The sequence below is a fragment of the Pseudorasbora parva genome, chromosome 16 (genome assembly GCF_024679245.1).
Source record: "Pseudorasbora parva isolate DD20220531a chromosome 16, ASM2467924v1, whole genome shotgun sequence".
NCBI lineage: Eukaryota > Metazoa > Chordata > Actinopteri > Cypriniformes > Gobionidae > Pseudorasbora > Pseudorasbora parva.
The window spans coordinates 20,624,646-20,643,313 of NC_090187.1; the positions used below are offsets into that span (position 1 = coordinate 20,624,646).

Consider the following 18,668-nt stretch of genomic DNA (forward strand, 5'->3'; position numbering starts at 1 on the left):
GCTGATTTACAGCACTGGCAAATAACATGGGATGTGCAGAGGGGGTGGGAGGAACAGGAAATCCATCATAATTGCTCTTGTCTCACACAGACCCATTCTATACATGCATATCAAATTGGGCTGTACAACCACAGCACACTACACACTGGGTATTGTATTCCACAATGCAATATGCCTAACTTATTTATTTATTCATTTCTAGATAGATTTAAAGGTTTAGTTTACTCAAAAATGAAAATTATCCCATGATTTACCCACCCTCAAGTTATCCTAGGTGTATATGACATTATTCTTTCAGACAAATACAATGTATTTAATATTATAAAAGTTATATTAAAATATATGTTATATTAAAAAAAGTCCCGGCTAATCCAAGCTTTATAATGGCAGTGAATTAAAGTGCATCTATCCATCATATAACTGTTCCACACAGAAAAGTGGTGCGTCTGAAAAATATCCATATTTAAAACTTTACAGACAATGATAAAATAAAATAAAATAAAATAACGCAATTCAGGCAGAAAGCCATATGCAGTTGTACTTATGGCAAAAGAGTAACCCTTGACGCGATGTTTAGGAGCATCGCAAGCTTTGACGCCTCTCACAGATTGGGCAATAAACTCAAGCCCCTCTTTTCTTATATCGAAATCCTCCACAATTTCTCTTTAAAAATGCTCGTTTTAGACTCTAATTCAGTTTAAGTCCTCCTGAGATGTTTGTATTTACGAGGTGAGAAGTCGTGTTTACAACATCATGTGTGTTCAAGTCTCAAGTCTTTGGTCGGAGCAAGATGGTGGTGTACCTTCTTTCAGGGTTCGTACACCTTTCCAAAGGTCAAATTCAGGCTTTTCAAGCACTTTCAAGGTCCATTTTAAAGATTTTTCCAGCACCTAACACCGCTGTGAATTACATACCAATACATTGTCAAAATTATTATTTAGTGTTATCATCACATTAAAAAGATAATAAAGCTATAAACAGCCAAAATTGTGTTTCGTAAAGCAGAAGGATCAGATATTTAACCAAATCACAAGTTTTATTTATTTTAAATGTATCACTGTCTAAGCAGACTGTGCTTACTATCTAACCTGCCTTTGGGGTAATTGTAGACAGTCAATCAGATTCAGCTCATTGACCTTTTCTATTTTTAATTAATTTCTTTTTGTTTTGTTGTGTATGTCTATTAAAAGTCTAGGCAATCAAATATTTCTTCTGAAGAGATCACTTTATATGATAAAGCTTAAGCTTTTTTCATAAACATTGATCAATTACCATTAAAATTATCTCACATAATTGTGTTGTGTTGCAGTAGCTTACATAGAGCACAAGAAAGCTTGACTTCAAATGGTAAAAAGAAGAGAAAACAGTAATAAAATAAGAACAAATAAGCAAAAATATAGCACAAATAAATCAGGTAGGCCTAGGTCTAACTGTATTCAAGTGAGAAACTGAATTAAAAAATAATCAAGTTATCAAATTTAAAATAACATTGGATTTTCATTGTAAAAATTAAATACATATGAATCTGTTAAAGTTACACAAGTTAATCAGTAAAGAGCAGCAAGTGATCTTTTGTCTTTTTGTAGTTTGAATAACTGCTGCTCCTTTAAGACCTGACGCAAGTGTGAAATCAAAACACTGTTCCTGTTGCTCATTCTTCAGAACTGTTTACGACTGTATTTACGTTAATACACACCCAGAAGAACACTGTGAAATTTTTGTGTATATTTGACCATTAATAAGCTGGGAAAAGGAGCTATTTTTTCTATTTACTTGTATGTCAGAGGTCGGCTTTATTACGGTATGTGCGCACTTCAGATATGAGCGCAAAATCTGCGGGAATTTGTAGAATTATGTGCAATCCCGTGCGAAATTCAGACCGATCACACACTAACACACTGTCATAAAGAAAAATCCAGCAGAACGTGTCGACACGTTAGTGTTCAGAGGGTTAACCTGTCGGCCGGAGAGGAGAGCAACAGGTGTAAAGAGGAGAGGTATCGTTTCGGATATTTCATTATCGATGCATATCAAAAATATAAATATTTTTGACAGCACTAAGTTACGACATCCTGACACTATTTTTATGCACTGAGCTAACGTTTGTAGGTTTTAATTTGCGGATTTGTGGCTACGTTCACTGCCTATTACACAAATGAACATGCCATAACGGACATGCTAATCTTACATTATCACTCTGTCACTAATGCGAATTCCTAGCTAGCAATTAATAGTGCAAGTTAAACAAATAGGCCGCTACAGTAAACTACTTTAGTTAGCTTACTTGAAAGTCTATGACTTACCTTTCATGTGACTCGAAAGAGCAGACTCGGCCATAGTGAAAAGCTGCACGTGTTTTTGCAGACTTTACAAGAGGCACTTTGTGGGGTTTGTGCCCGTTTGATCCAAAATTCGTATTTAGCATCTTTCAGCCAACATTCATTGAAACGACAATATGGGGGCGGAGTCACACATGGAAATAGACGGGCAGATCGCGAGCACAGCAGGTTTCATTTTAGGCTCTCCAACATTTTATTTCTACATTTAATAAACAAACTATTTAGTTTGATTCATGATTTAATTCATCAGGTGAGTTTTAATCTTTTAAGTTCCCATTCAGTCGGTTCACTCGCTACAACACATGACTATGGGATATCGTGCTCTAGCGCCATCTGCTGAAGACACCTTTATTCACGCCTGAAAGGCCAATGACGCATGACAACGTGGGCTGGGTCACCTGCCCACAGCATATAAATGCGGTCGTATGCGTCATCCCATTTGTTCTTCAGCTCTTCACCGTGCTGCTAGAACACCATCACGCCACATTTTCGCAAGGGAAGCCCACAGTGGTGATTCTTGTCGAAATGAAGGTCTAAGAGAAAGCTTTTTAGCAACAAGTTTAGCTATGCTAACTAAAGGCTAATAAGTTTTTCTCAAAACAAAATGTTCAAACTTAAGCCACATTCACACGATAACCCTCAGTGGTGATTCTTGTTGAAGGAAAGGCATACAAGATAAGTGTTTAGCTTGAGCTTAGTACAACTAACAAATGGCTAATAAACTTTTTCAGAAGAAATATCTGGATACCTGCCCCTGTCCTATGACATGTGGGTGTTTATCGTATACTCATGTATACATCACACTGTCTAGTGTGTTTAGAATTGTCCCCGCTAGGCGGCTAGGCTAGATCTTGCCAACCGCAGTGAGTGCTGCGGTCTACCGGCAGCTCTATCGTTCCGCTTAGCGGGGAAGTGGCCAAACAAGGCCCGCTCCAGTCTTCAGGTCCCGACCCAGAGGCGGTGATCACCAGTTTCGGAGGCCACTAAAAGTTGGGACGATCGAGGGTAGACCGAGAAATGGTGTAGCGTTCACAGGGTGATTCGGTCTCGCTGGATGCGGGCGAGAAATAGCCTGGTTTTACCAGACTCTCGTACATTTCATTTGTACATAGAGTCAGGCCACTCTCCATTGACAAGGGTTTATTTCTGCGAAGGCGGGCACCCTGTTGAGGTTTAAAACTATTGGATCTGCCCTGAGCCACTCTGGATCTGCCATAACCAATCGCTAACGTTTGGTTCTTGACGTATGTCATGCGCCCTTCGCCTGTTTCACTCATGGAAATCCGACAAAATAAAAGTGCACATGTGCATGCCACCTCAGTAATAAAACTATAGGATAAAACCTAAAACTCGTGCATTCGGATTGTGATTTATTCACGCCACGGTGGACGGGAGAGCTTTGTGATCGGGAAAGCGGCGCTCACATGGTCCATAACATCATTGTATGCTGTAAATAAAATGTCATATGCTTGGTATGATAATAAATGCTGCTATAAATAACGGACCAATTCAAATGTTTAAGTGCTTTTATTTTAATTTGTTTGAGCGGTGATGAAATATATTGCTCTTCTAAATACTTGCCAGCATTTTAAGGAAATACAAGTCTATAAATGCATCCTAATAACAGCAAAGCAACCGTATGGTGTTTCTGCAGTGGTCAAAAATGATTACAAATAGTGAATTTTGAAGTGATATATTGTTGAAAACTCAAGAGATGATTCGGACAGCTGTTACATCAACACGACCTTGCGTTTGTCAAAAGCAGTAGGTAACTCGGCCGGTGATTTTTCCGCGGGTGATGAGAGACGGACAGCAATAAAATAACTGACCAGTCCCTGTAACTTAAATGATGTCAATACCTTCCGACCCCACGAGAAACAGTTACCGTCCGAATAGCTTCAGCCAACTCCTTCATCACTAACGAAGTGATCTGGAAAATCAAACTTTTCCCGAATTTACCCTGTTGAAGGGCCACAACATCATGGCCACCAACAAACCCAGGCAAAGACTGTTATTGCTCCGGCTTTAACTTCTGGATATTCTGCAGTGGTGCCACAATGCAATGAATGGTTTAGTTTCCATCTTTCTCCGCCGCCATTACTGAACTACATCTCAAACTAGCGCTCGACATCAAAGTCATCTTTCTCAGCCACTCCCTCTGTTCGCTGATTGGACCGGTAAAAATTTGTTCGGAGAAAACCTAAGACTACACAGCAGTCCCAGACGTAGTACTGAAGGAAAATGAAAATTGAGCGGAAGTACGTAGGAGGGCAGAGCCAGGCTAGGCGAGAAATACTCTGACGATATAAATATTCAAGCAGGGCAGATCGTGGTCCCCCCGAGGTGGGTGGAAGCGAAGTGATGGTCCTTGCATGGCCTGTATTGGAGAGCGGCAACAAGGTTTGTCAGCAGTGACCTGCCATGATACAGAGAAGCTTGTTTGACTCCAGAAAAATATTTTGTAGAAGTAACCCTGCAAAATAGAGGGTTCAGTTTTAAGCATGTTGAGTATACAAAACCTCATGTTTTGATTTGTCAAAACAATCAGAATGACCTGAACCAGCTAACCTCATATTCTGTACTAACAGAGGAGGAAATTGCAAGGTCATGCATTTTGCAGCGGGGTTGCACAGGTGATGCCTGGGAGGCGTGCGTGCGCACTAACAACACCGTGGCTTCTTCGCACGATTCCAGTGGGGCTGCGGGTTCTCTCTGTTTCGGCGGAGTAATCTTCGTTGGTCGAGAGGGTTTCCCCACTACTGAGGGAAAATCCGTGCTTTCCTCAGCAAAATGGCAATTTCAGTTTTTGCCACAAGGAAAGATGGAGGAAGAGGTATTTCAACGTTAATTCCTCCTCCTAAAAAAAACAAAATCAAACTCTGCAGCAGTTGAGTAACCTACACACCTTAGAGTGGTTATTGTGTCAAGCTCAAAAATGCTTGCAGTATGTCACTCGCCGTTTGACCTGTACCTCGCATACAGAAGCGCCGTTGACCCACTGCGTCATCAGGGCATGAGTGTTCGCTTGTTTTCCATCTACGATCTCTGGGGTTTTTAATAAATCTCAAAAAAGAGCCCTTGGTTCCCTGTCAACGGAGTTCATATCTCGGGTTAGAGATGGATTTAGTACAAAATACAGCTATGCTGTCAGTACGAAGGGTCGAAAATGTTCACAGCTGCCTGAGTCGGTTTCAGTTGAGACTGCTGGGGCTCATGGCCTTGATGATAGCAGTCACCCGGCTTTGTCTCCTCTTTATCCATGCGTTCCAGAGATGGGCGCCGAGCACTGGTCTGAATGCCGCGTGGCATTAGAACAGACTGACAATAATCCCGTTGTGCGTTCGAGCTCTGATCCCCTGGGCATCCCCGGGTCTGTTGACAAATTCCTCTAGGGAGAGCTACATCACGTATAGTGGTGATGATGGATGCGTCACTACAGGGATGGGGAGGTCTGTGCCAGGGTAACTCTGTAAGGAGAGTGTCACATAAATGATGTTGCAGGCGGTTCTTCTGGCACTAAAACACTTTGCTTAGCACTTAAAGGGCAGACATGTGTTAGTCAGAATGGACAACATGACAGTAATGTCGTATAGAAACAGACAGGGAGGTACTCGCTCTCTTCCTCTGTTGCAACTGACACGGATGCTCCTGACATGGGCCAGCGAGCATTTAACGGGACTCCGGGCAGTGTAGGTCCCGGGCCGTATGAATATTGGAGTGGACCTAATGTCCAGAGGAGGACTACGAGTCAGAGAGTGGCGCCTGCACCCTCGAATAGTGGCGCAGATCTGGGCTCGGTTCAGCAGGGCCGAGGTAGATTTTTTTTTACGTCCACGAATAACACGCACTGCCCGCTGTTCTTCTCAATATACAGGAGCACCCTCTGGGGGTGGATGCCCTGTTGCATGGCCCAAAACTATACTGTACATGTTTCTCTCGGGCAGCAGTGGCTCAGTGGTTCATGTGGGTTGTCTACAAACCGGAAGATTGGCAGTTCAATCCTTGGGTCCTCCTGACCAAGTGTCGAGGTGTCCATGACCAAAAATCTAATCCCAGCTGCTCCCGACGGGCTGGATGGCACCTTTTATGGTTGACATCACCATTGGTGTATTAATGGTTGAATGTGAGGCAACATGTAAAGTGCTTTGGATAGCCATAGGGTCTTTTGAAAGTGCTAAACACAGTCCATTTACCATACACAGTCTCTCCAAGCTTGGAGCTGATTAAACTCCAGTTCTAACCAAGACATACTGACAGCCTAATCTAGACAGAATGGTTCAGGAGGGTCTGTCACTGATTGTTGTGTCCCCTCGCTGGCCGGCAAAGACACGAGAAATGCGAGTATCATGTCACTCCTGGACACCATGGTGTCTTCCCCTACACAGGGACCTGCTGTCCCAGGCAGGACGAAGATTCTGTACCCTTTAACGAGAACTGTGGTCTCCAGGACCTACATATTGAGAGAATCTGATTATAGCGACAAAACAGGGCGCTTGCATTTTTGAAGCGCACCACGTTATGTCAAAGTAGTTCTTGTTTGAAGTTTGGTGCAGGTTCCGGGCATACGACATATTTCACTCCGTTTCAAGCACAGTCGAGAGCGTGAGTTTTCAAAGTATACTTTATTGGCCACATTAGTGGAAAGATGCTTTTGGCCCTCCTCTCCACCTCTAGCTGGTGGGGGGTGAGCGCACAATGGCGCCATTGATCAGTGTGTGCACGTCTTCTGATGTTGATAATTACTTCACACAGACAGTTCATGGACTGCCGGGGAGCTCTCGCATTCCACTCCATCTCGCACACATTTGAGAGTGTGAGCTTTTCAAATATATACTCTTTTGGCCATGGAGGAACACAGATGGCCGAGTTCAATACACGTGCAGTATAATATTAGTGACTCTTCTATCACCTCTGTTGTTCTTGCACATGCGCTGTTGTATGCGCATTGTCCGTCTAAGTCTGCATGCTGACGGGATGTTTTCGGCTTGAGTACAGATACGTTCGGAATGCGTGTTTCTAAGTGAACTTTGTGCAAGTCACTCATAAGCTGTGGTATGCGCACTGTAGACCCTCCTATTGACAATAATTACGTCACGCAGATGGTACGCAGAATGCAGACATCCAAAGTATACCTGGAGCTTGGGTCTGCGTTTTTAGGCTCGTTACAAACTGTAATGGTGCCGTCATGACCTGTTGGTTGGTCTGGACTCTGGAGGCTAGTTGTAAACCTCTGTTTGAGCCTTTAGAAACCTTTGAATATAAGGATGCTGCCTTGTCATTGGTACTGGTATCAGTGAAGCACGTTTGGTGATCCTCATGCACTATTGGTGGCTCCCAAGCTGTGCTTGGTGGTGTTGCGCCCAAACGTGGCGTATATGCCTAAAAGGCATGTTGGTAATACACTCTCGTTCGAGCGGCCTGCCCTGTAAAATCTCTGACTCAGGGGAAGACACGAGACTTGCTTTGTGCTTGTGCCATTTGCAAGTTGTACGCAGGTGCATTGGGCAGTTGTAGGCTGCACTTGCCTGACCAGCCTTTTTGTCATGATTTCCAACTCAGCACATGGGGATCCGCTATCTAAGCGATGTCTTTCACATGGGATTTTACAAAGCTATTTCTATAGCATGTAAGGAATTGGTTCTGCCTGGAAGGGTGTGAGCACTCTACGAGGGCATGGACATGTTAGGGGCTTGGTTTGCGATTTTGTGAAATCTTTGATTTTGCTGAACTGAACAAAGGGGATGACGCATACGACCGCATTTATATGCTGTGGGCAGGTGACCCCGCCCACGTCGTCATGTGTCATTGGCCTTTCAGGCGTGAATAAAGGTGTCTTCAACAGATTGCTCTAGAGCGCGATATCCCATAGTCATTTGTTGTACCTCATTTCCCTCCTTATGGGAACAGTAGTTATATGCATAACTCAACGTTTTTAATTAATCTATGAAGTCACTGTAAACATTATCGTTATATATTAGGCTAATTGTTTTATTACAATGCTAGCTTGCGTTTTTGAAAAAAAAAAAAAAAACCTGAAACTACTAAATACCCATTAAATTCAACTACAGACGTTGCATCCATTGATTCCGCCATGTTTCTCACTGACGCCCCCAACTCATACAGATCGGGGCTTAAAGAAAAATCCCGAGCTTCCCACTGGTATTCACGACTTTGTGGTTGCGTTCATGCACGTTCAACTCGTAAATACAATCTTTACAACATGAATTCAATGCACCATATGCTCTGCGCTTCTGCGTTGGTCAATACACATGCATCAAGGGTTAAGGTTTACTCTTTCATCATTAACCGAAACGTATGGCAATCCACCGGAATTTAGTTATTTTAGTCTATAAAGTTTTAAATATGGATATTTTTCTTACACAAACGTGCCATTTCGCTTCAGAAGGCTTTTATTAACCTTCCGGAGCTGTATGGAGCAGTTATATTATGGATAGATGCACTTTTATGAACTTCATAAACAAGGCAAAAATTCACTGCCATTATAAAGCTTTTTTTAATATAACTGCAATTTTATTTGTCTGAAAGAAGAATTTCATATACACCTAGGATCACTTGAGGTTGAGTGAATCATGAGCTACTTTCCATTTTTGAGTAAACAAACCCTTTAAAGGAAGTGTATGTAAGATTGTGGCCAAAACTGGTACTGCAACCACTTTCAAATTACTGTAGAACGGTGTATCCCCTCTCCCCCTCTCCCCCTCCCTCCTGACTCGAGGTTGACTGCAGGATCCAGCAGGAATGTTTGTAGCTGCAGCTGTAATAACTAGAGCAGATCTGGCAACCCGGATGCTGAAACACTACTGACTTTGTGATTGGCAGATAGGTGAAGGGTGGAGCTTCATGCCAAAACACAACATGTCAAATCAACATCAGTTGAGGGCTGCAACTTCACTTTTTAAATGACAATATCCTGGCCAGACTAAAGTTGTCAGTAATACAAGTATTTGAATTTAACATGATTTCTTAATGTCTAGTGACATATCAGGGCCTTTTTATGATTAATTGAAATACATTTCTTACATACAGTTCCTTTAATGTCATCTTCACAAATGATTTGATCCGACTTAAAAAGGTTGCATTTAATGCAATGTATTTGCTTAAAAATGTCTCCATACTGAGTTTTGATTTGACTACCAAATATAGAGATTAAGAGAACTGCAAACAAAATTGCAATTAAAAATGTCAAATAAATGAATGCAATACAATGACAATTTAGCGAGCTACTGTTTAAAATGTTTTTGGTCACATACAGTAATGCATACTGTTTAAAATAGTATTTATAAAAATAGAAGCTATAGTATGCATTACATACTGCACAGAATGCAGTATGCTTGTGTATGAATATAAGTGAAATAGATGGAGAATAACTGATCAATAATTCTGAAATACCCACATAAACTATATGAGAGTTTAGATTAGGTCAGGACGTTCTCATACTGCACGTCTATAAGAACACAGGTCATTCATTCATGCAGAGCCCAAAGAAATGTGTTAGTCTTTGTTAGGAAGACAGTGACATCAACTGTTAAATGAGAACGGCCTTTAATAAGCATAAATGCCAACAGTGCATGGTATATTTATTTATTTTTGACAGCTCATTACCAAAAATGTAATTTATCCCCACATCATTCATTAACCTGAAGACATACCAATCCAAACAATTAACACTAGATCAGGTCCCAAGAAAATCCACAAATAACATTTCATGCACATTCTTGCTCTTATGCCTGCGGTCTACCAGAGAAAAATAATATCAGCGAGAGAGTGTGTGTGTGTGTGTGGGTGTGTGTGTATGTCAGTGATAAATGGAAGATGAGGAGATCCAATGGCTCGAGAGTCTGAGGCACCAACACACACACATACACACACACACACACACACACACACACACACACACACACACACACACACACACACACACACACACACACACACACACACACACACACACACACACACACACACACACACACACACACACACACACACACACACACACACACAAAAACACCCCTGTGTATAATGGTGTACAGATCAGCTCTCTTTAATTCCCCTGTGTTTGCTGTTGAGTATGTCTGTACTCACCCTCCGCCAGTAAGTCCCAGTTTGGCTGGGTCCAGGATATTGACACAACCCTGTCAAACAAGAAAAGAGCCTGTTGATGATGACACAAATCAATAAGACACTGTACTTACTGTATAACATTTGCCTGTACAGTAAATATAAAACATGCTCACAACAAAGAAACAAACAGTGAAAAAAAAACTGTAAATATACAAACAAAATACATTACAAAAAGTAAGTCAAGAAACTACAGATCTACCTATCCATCGATCTGTCTGTCTATCTATCTATCTCTCCATCCATGTATAAATCCATGTATCCATGTATAAGTCATGTCTGTTTCAATTATTTATTTATTTTTTCGTGCAAAAGCAGTGATAAGTTACCCTGACTCCGACCTCCTACATACTTCCGCTCAATTTTTATATTTCGGGCTATATTTTACATATTCTCATACATCATACATATTCTCCGGGCCAAATTTTAACCGGTCCAATCAGCGAACAGAGGGAGTGGCTGAGAACGATGACGTTGATGTCATGCACTAGGCTGAGATGACATACGTCAAGACCAAATGTTAGCGATTGGTTATGGCAGATCCAGAGTGGCTCTGGGTAGATCCAATAGTTTTAAACTTCAACAGAGTACCCGCCTTCAAGGAAGTACAAATTAAATGTACAAAAGTCTGGTAGAACCAGGCTAGTGATAAGTCGGTGAGTTTACTTACTTTCTAATTAGTCTTCCCATCAATATGAATTTCCTAATTTTGTATCCAATCATGACAATCATAGCGTGATGGAGGCATTGCCTTTAAAAAAAAAACTAAAAAAACTTTGCCCCGTGCATTCGCAATTACTCCCACCAAAGCTGCCTCATACTTTAATGTATCTGTTAAAACTCAATGGACTCAGAGGAGGCAAGGAAGATGCGCACTCCCGCTATAACTTTACCTGCTGGTGTTGCTGTTGGACAGTACATATCCATTCCAGATTTGCGCAACATTTTTGCAATATTTTTTAAATGTTGATTAATGACGGTTTCCACTAATGTTTTGTGACTAAAACACATTTTTTTTCTCTCACAATAAATCATTCCAAAAATCATGGCAACAGATGTTGGTAGGTTTACATATATCGCAGTCAAAACACTAGCCAATATTTTTAATTGAAGGAGATAAGCAATAATGGCAAGGAAAGCCCCTTACACTTTAAAGCTGCCACGTATGAAGTGTCTCTGGGTGTTTCTCCCTCATAATTTCTTTGAGGTCTTAATAAATTGTGGCATTTCTTTGTTGTTTAGAATCTAGTATTCCCGCAGTTATTTTGTCTTTTATGAGTTAATAAAGAACTCGGTCTTGTCTTCTGTCCAAACATACCACGCCAACTACGCCAGGTGAACTGAAAATTTGGAAAAACTGCTTCCATTTTGGCTTGGCAAAATATTTTTTTTTTTGCTAAATGTACACATTTCTGTTGGGCGTATTGTATTTTTGCAATTTCAATTTGCGCAATTTGAAAAGTAAAGCAAATGCAGTTAGTTACTTATGTGACTTATAGTGATTTATAGTCTTTTTAATGTAATGTATATATTTTTTTGGTAAAATGGATTATTTTCTCATTCAGTTTATTGAGGAGGCACTGCCACCCTTGCCTCCTTGAAGGAACCCCCCCCCCCCCGCTATATATCTATACGTCTATCTGTATATCCAACCATCCATTAGTATATCCATCTAGCCATTTACCCATCTATTGATCTGTCCATCTATCTGTCTATCGTGTCTGTTTCTATACAGCTCATTAACGAAATTAAACAGAGAACACTGGACAAACATGCAGCATTTATTATGTACATTCAGAGACGAACAAACACACACAGAAATGGGCAAGAAATTATATAAGAAAAGAAAACACAAGACCTCCGTGTCCAGAGCAGTGCTGTCTGCAGAAGAGAAGCAGAAAGACAGAAAGGAACATTAGAAATAACAGCATATATTGACATCTTTATCTATAAATAACTGCACACACTTATAATGACTTGTGCCTAATGGAGCCAAACAAATAGTGCCAGCACAGCTCATTTACGATATCTCAGTCAGAGTAATCCCTGACACACACACACACACACACACACACACACACACACACACACACACACACACACACACACACACACACACACACACACACACACACACACACACACACACACACACACACACACACACACACACACACACACACACACACACACAACCTTGAGCCAATATATCATGTTTCCCTCATACTACACTGGCCACTAGCCTGTGGTGCCGGGCACAGAGAGACCGCTTATGTTTATTTAAATACACTTTCAGAAAATCAATATCCAAACACAATTTCTGCCTAATTATGGGCAGATTCAAACCTCAAGGATGAGGTTACACCGATAACTATTATACTGACTCTGATTTCTTATTTTACAGTAGATAATCCATAAACTCCCTCCCCTCCTTCAACCGGTCTCATTCTCCCTCAAAGTTCACCTCAGACGCTTTAATGCCACTCAAGTGTTTAAATGTAATGGTGATGATTAGTTCAGCTTTAGTGTGATGGCTTCACAGCTCACTGGACCATGAACGATAAAAGTGAGGCTTCAGAGACGTCAGAGGTCAATAAACGCACGTAGACACCTAAAGAACAGCCTTGGAGCTTAAATCTAGCTGGTTAATAGACTGAAGACGAACATGGTCAACAGAGTATTGATCAAATCTTTCCTGTCAGGCGTTACTTGTCCTTTTTGTAGAATCAGAAAGACACTAAACTGATGGCCTAACAGTATATATTTGGGTGCTGAAATGGCCTGTTTATTCCAAATTAATCTTATAGCATTCAACATTATATACAACATTCTTTACTTTAACTACTAATTAGGTTTAAGGGTCTTAGGTTTTATTAAAAATAATGTTGTTATGAAACTAAGAATTCTTTAATTTAATGTGCTTACAACACTTACAAAAAATGTAGATATTTCTTAATTATTTATTGTGATTTTGGGGTCAAATGTGACCTGGGCATGGTTTCATAAGTTTTAACATTAAATAAAACATTTTTGAAGTCAGCAATTTTTTTCAATTTGTTATGGCTTATTTTGAAAATGAAAAATACTATATTGCAATAATCAGAATATCCATTAAGAATAATGAGAATAACACTAATATTAATATATTTAACACCATATTTTAATGGTAATGCTGATTACCATCTAAATATAGATTATATATATATATATATATATATATATATATATATATATATATATATATATATATATATATATATATATATATATATATATATATATATAGTATATTTTATTTAGTTTCACTTAAAATATGTCACATTACAGAAGTATAATGGATCAAAAATTAAAAATCACATTTTGACAACAAGAGAATATTTATTTCTGGTAACGCTTACAAGAACTAACATTAGTTAACATTAGTTAACTTTTTTAGTTGAACTATAAGAATGAACATAGAATAGCAAACAATAGCAAAAATGTAATCCCCCACTGCTCAATCCCCTCCCTTTCAAAACACATAGAGAAGCTACAGTGCCCGACACAAGATAAAAATATCATCGTTGGAGAGAGGAGAGAGTGACTAGGGCTCTGTAGAGCAGTTTGTCCGTTTAGGGCTACTGTAAAAAACATGTCGGTGCAAAATGGCAATTTCACTGTAAAGAGATCCACGTTGTAACTATGTAGATAGAAATGACTCATTCTAAAGTAATAAAAACATAAAGGTTCAACGTAAGGTCTTTATAAAGCACTAAAAACATAGTTATGTATATTATATTTCGTTTCTGTTAGTATATAAATCCTCATACATACTACACACTGCACCTTTAATGTTAATTTCAACATTTACTAATACATTATTCAAACCAAAAGTTGTATTTGTTTACGTTAGTTAACACTGTGAACAGTTGGATATTTGTTAACTAACATTAAAAATGATTAATAAATACTGAAACAAATGTATTACTTATTGTTAGTTCATGTATTAACTAATGTTAACAAATGAGACCTTATTGTAAAATGTTAACAAGTTTTACATTTTACATTTACATTTTACATTTTACATCTGACTCATAATAAAAGTTCACAAAGTTGATGTCTAATCTCTGCGGTTATAAGCACGGGGGATTTCTCATATGAATTAAATTTCCTTTTAGATTTCTTGATCAGTGACAGAAAAGAAATGAAATTAATATTTTGGCTGGGGTTCTAGAGAGTCTAAAGCATATCCATATTTGAGAGACGTGACAGAAAACCTTGTTCACTCATTTAAATCAACTGAGCTCTGGCTAAATGCATCACTTTCAGAAATATTGGCTTTAAGAAAATAAACTGCAGGTAAGAAAATCTTTTTAAAGACATGCAACGCCATTCACCATTTAAATGATACAACTAAAATAAAATTACACATTTCCCAGTAAAACAGAAATCTCATATACTGCAACATGTTACATTTCTGACAAAAGATAATGAAAAACATTTTTCCTTTGGCAGTTTTTACTTTGACAACCTTACTTTTTCCTGATGAATCTTGCACAACAAGACCAAGAGCATTTTTTGAAGTAATGTTCATGTTGTCTCAAGACAAAAGGAACAGTCATTTGTAATGCATTTTAATTATGCATTCTATAATTTGAGTGAAAATAAGCATGGGTGAAGTGATGGAGCAAATTGTTACATTGTGATGAACTAAAAAAAAAAGAAAAAAAGAAAAAGAAAAACAAATACCAGCTACATGTATGATTAAAGTTAACGGTCAAATTTGATTTTTTTAATTTAGATTTTTTTAAATTACATTTTTCTCTTGACCTTCATGTCCATCTCCTATTCCTAATACAGTCATAATCATTGATTATTAAAAAATGCAGTGTGTATATATATATATATATATATATATATATATATATATATATATATATATATATATATATATATATATATATATATATATATATATATATATATATATATATATATATATATATATATATATAAAATATATATATATATATATATATATATATAGTTATATATAGTTATGCTCTAGATTTTCAATGCTTTCCATTTGCACTGCATTTTTTAATAATCGATTATATAAAAATATATAAAAATTGGGGGGCCTTGAGTAGACCTTTTCTACTGGAGGTCGACTAAAAACAAACCTTCACACATCTGCAAGTGGCAAGATGTATTTAATTATCTACATGGGTGTGATCTAAATAAAACATTCAAAATGCAGATATAATACTTTCATACAAGATAACAGAGTCAGCTTACAAATAGCTTCAGCTAACCTATAGGTCATAGTGGAAGAAATAAAATTGATATAATAAACACATGAAGTGAGGACTGCTGGTTTGCACTGCTAGCGCCTGAACAAGACTCCTATAAGAGTCCCAACAACACTGACCTGGTTAGCAAAGCGCCCTTGGGAGGAGGAATTAGCATGTGAATGCAGTTCAGGCTAGAACTAAATGAAGATTGGTTTGGCAGAAAGAATAAATCCTAAGAGACCGCACTGTAAAAGACCCGTAAAAAGTGCAGCCTGAAGAAGACTAAACCAAAACAGCCATGACACTCAGGAGCCCTTCGTTGACAGTTCCTCATTTTATGCAAATTATTTCTGATCAGCACTCTTTAATTAGTCAAGGAGAAAATGAGAGCTGAGGAATTAAATTGGCTGTGTGAAAACAAGGAGCTAAATACCGGCACCACGGAACTGAAGAATATTTCTCTGCACCTTTTCATCAAGGAGGATAAACTGGGAGAAATCTACCATTCACATTTTAAGCATTAACAGAAAATCTCTCAGAAAATCATACAAACTATTAAAATTATACCATGGTCTGTCTGAATACTTGATTCTGACTGGCTGGAAGGTTTTCAGTAAAACCGTTTAATGCACAGGTAAATCGTCTCGGTTACGTATGTAACCCTCATTCCCTGAAGGAGGGAACAGAGACGTACATCAGATGTAACCAACGAGTTGGGATCACTTCAGGGAGCCCCTATCAACTTTGAGATAAAGAGAACGGGCCAATGGCCATTGGCATGCGTGCTTTGCATATCGCACCCCGACCTGTGGTAAAACAGAAGCAATCGCCATGCACCATTGTTTTTCACTGAGGAGCCGAACTAGAGACTCTGTCTGCAGTGATGGTACAGCAACTGTGGCAACGGGACGTACGCCTCCGTTCAGGGAACGAGGGTTACATACGTAACCGAGAAGTTCCCTTTCAGTCGGTCACGTTCGACGTACGTCAGACGTAACCAACGAATTGGGATCCCTTTGTAAAATGCCACAGTTACTACCACTTCCAGCGCCCAGTGAAGAGCCCCTCATACCCCGTTTGTACCAGGTGGGAAAACTTACGCTGGGAGAGTCACACTGCTGTTCCGCAAGACCCACTGAGCAGACTATTGGATAACGCTAGTCACATCATGCCCAGAGGGAGTTACCATGTGGAGCATACACATATGGACTGGCCATTGGCAGTACAACATACGGAAGTCACAGTGGTGGCCCCGGCCATTATAGTCAGGGAAGCAACACCAAACTGAGACGGCAGAGAGGGCTCGCTGTAGGGACCGTACTGTGGAAGAATACACATATGGAACCACCGAGGGGGTCACAACATATGGGACCCAGCCTAACACAAGTTACACCAATGCATACAAGTGCTAGCAAACTAGTGAAAATCGAGGGAACGTGTTAGGTGTCGCCCAGCCCCCAGCTCTACAAATATCTGTCAGCAAGGCGCCACGAGCCAATGCCCCGGAAAAGGAGACACCCCTGGTCCTAAAGCTTTTTGTTCTGTCCACATGAGTCCGTAGGGCACGGACGGGGCAGAGAAAAGCCAATATGGAGCTACCAACAGGACCTGCTCCTCATCCTCCCTGACTTTGCACATTGCCTGGACACTTGTTCTAGGGGCACTCCTGCCCGTAGAAATCAAGGGTCTGACCACGGGCTGAAGGTTTGACTGCAACTCGGCGTCACTTAGACACTAAGGGAACCGCTGTGCCAAGCCAATTTCGGGACTCGGTCGTGTAGCCAGCGTTGCATAGCCAGCGCCTGGGCCTGGTGCACCTGGAGCAAACTCATGGCATGCAGGGCGGACGCGGCCTGTCCACCGCGGGAGGGGCCAGAAGCTTCTCCCGAAAGCAACACCGGCTGCAGAGCTTGTGAGGGATCAGGGACCTCCCTGAAGTGATCCCAATTCTTCGGTTACATCCGATGTACGTTGAATGTGACAGTCTGAAAAGGAACCAAGTTTAATCACTGTTCTATATTAATGCAATGCTGTCAAAAAAAGCGCACACATATGTTGCTTGCACACAGATATTGGCTGAAAACTTGTTTTCAATGCTACCTGTGACTTTTATTAATAAATTATTTTTGCTAAATAAGAAAGGAGGTTGTAATGTTGCTGATTTTAAAGTAATTAAACTCACAACTTTATTGCTACTAGATAGATGCAGCACAGATTCAGGTAATTCGCACACACATATTGCCAAAAGTTTTGGGACGCCTGCTTTTACATGCACATGAACTTTAATGACATAAAATTATTAATCCGTAGGGTTTAATATGGAGTTGGCCCACCCATTGAAACTATGACAGCTTTAACTCTTCTGGGAAGGCTTGAGTTTATAGCACATTTTGTGTTTATAGCCCATTTGTACGGTCAGGCACTGATGTTGTAGTGTTGGGCAGTTTACCGGTTCATACCGAATACTGGTATTTATTTTTGTTATGATATGAATTTTCATGATACCGCAATACCAGTATGTAGCTTTATACAACATTCGGAATGCAGTGCAGCGTGACCCTGTTTGACAGGGGTCCCTTTTCACTGTTGCACAAGGCTGAATCTGAAATCGTCCACTGAAGCATCATTCTATGTCATTTGTTCAGAGACTGTAGTGTTCTTAAAGGGATAGTTCACCCAGAAATGAAAATTTGATGTTCATCTGCTTACCCCCAGGGCATCCAAGATTAAGGTGTTTGTTTCTTCAGTACAATACAAATTTTTAAAAATTTTAAGATTTTAAACCATTGCTCGTATAATGCCAATGGGGGTCAATGGGGTGTTTTTCTATGTGAGTCACCATGAGAGTAACAAGCACATAATCCATATTACAGTTTTTCTCGATTGCTTAAACACATTTCTTGAAACTATGCCT

General features: G+C 39.8%; 1 protein-coding gene across 4 annotated transcripts in view; it reads right to left on the reverse strand.

The window, feature by feature from the left end:
* Positions 1-18,668, reverse strand: part of LOC137043632 (protein unc-13 homolog C) — a 548,445-nt gene that overhangs the window by 511,244 nt on the left and 18,533 nt on the right. For all 4 annotated transcript variants that reach the window (XR_010898550.1, XM_067419931.1, XM_067419930.1 and 1 more), the window contains exons 3-4: positions 12,340-12,362; positions 10,446-10,495 (exon numbers count right to left, since the gene is read on the reverse strand). Coding sequence is in view for 3 of the 4 variants with exons in the window: in XM_067419931.1 (XP_067276032.1) it covers positions 10,446-10,495; positions 12,340-12,362 (73 nt within the window). In the remaining variant the exon portion in view is untranslated. The remainder of the gene's footprint in view (positions 1-10,445; positions 10,496-12,339; positions 12,363-18,668) is intronic.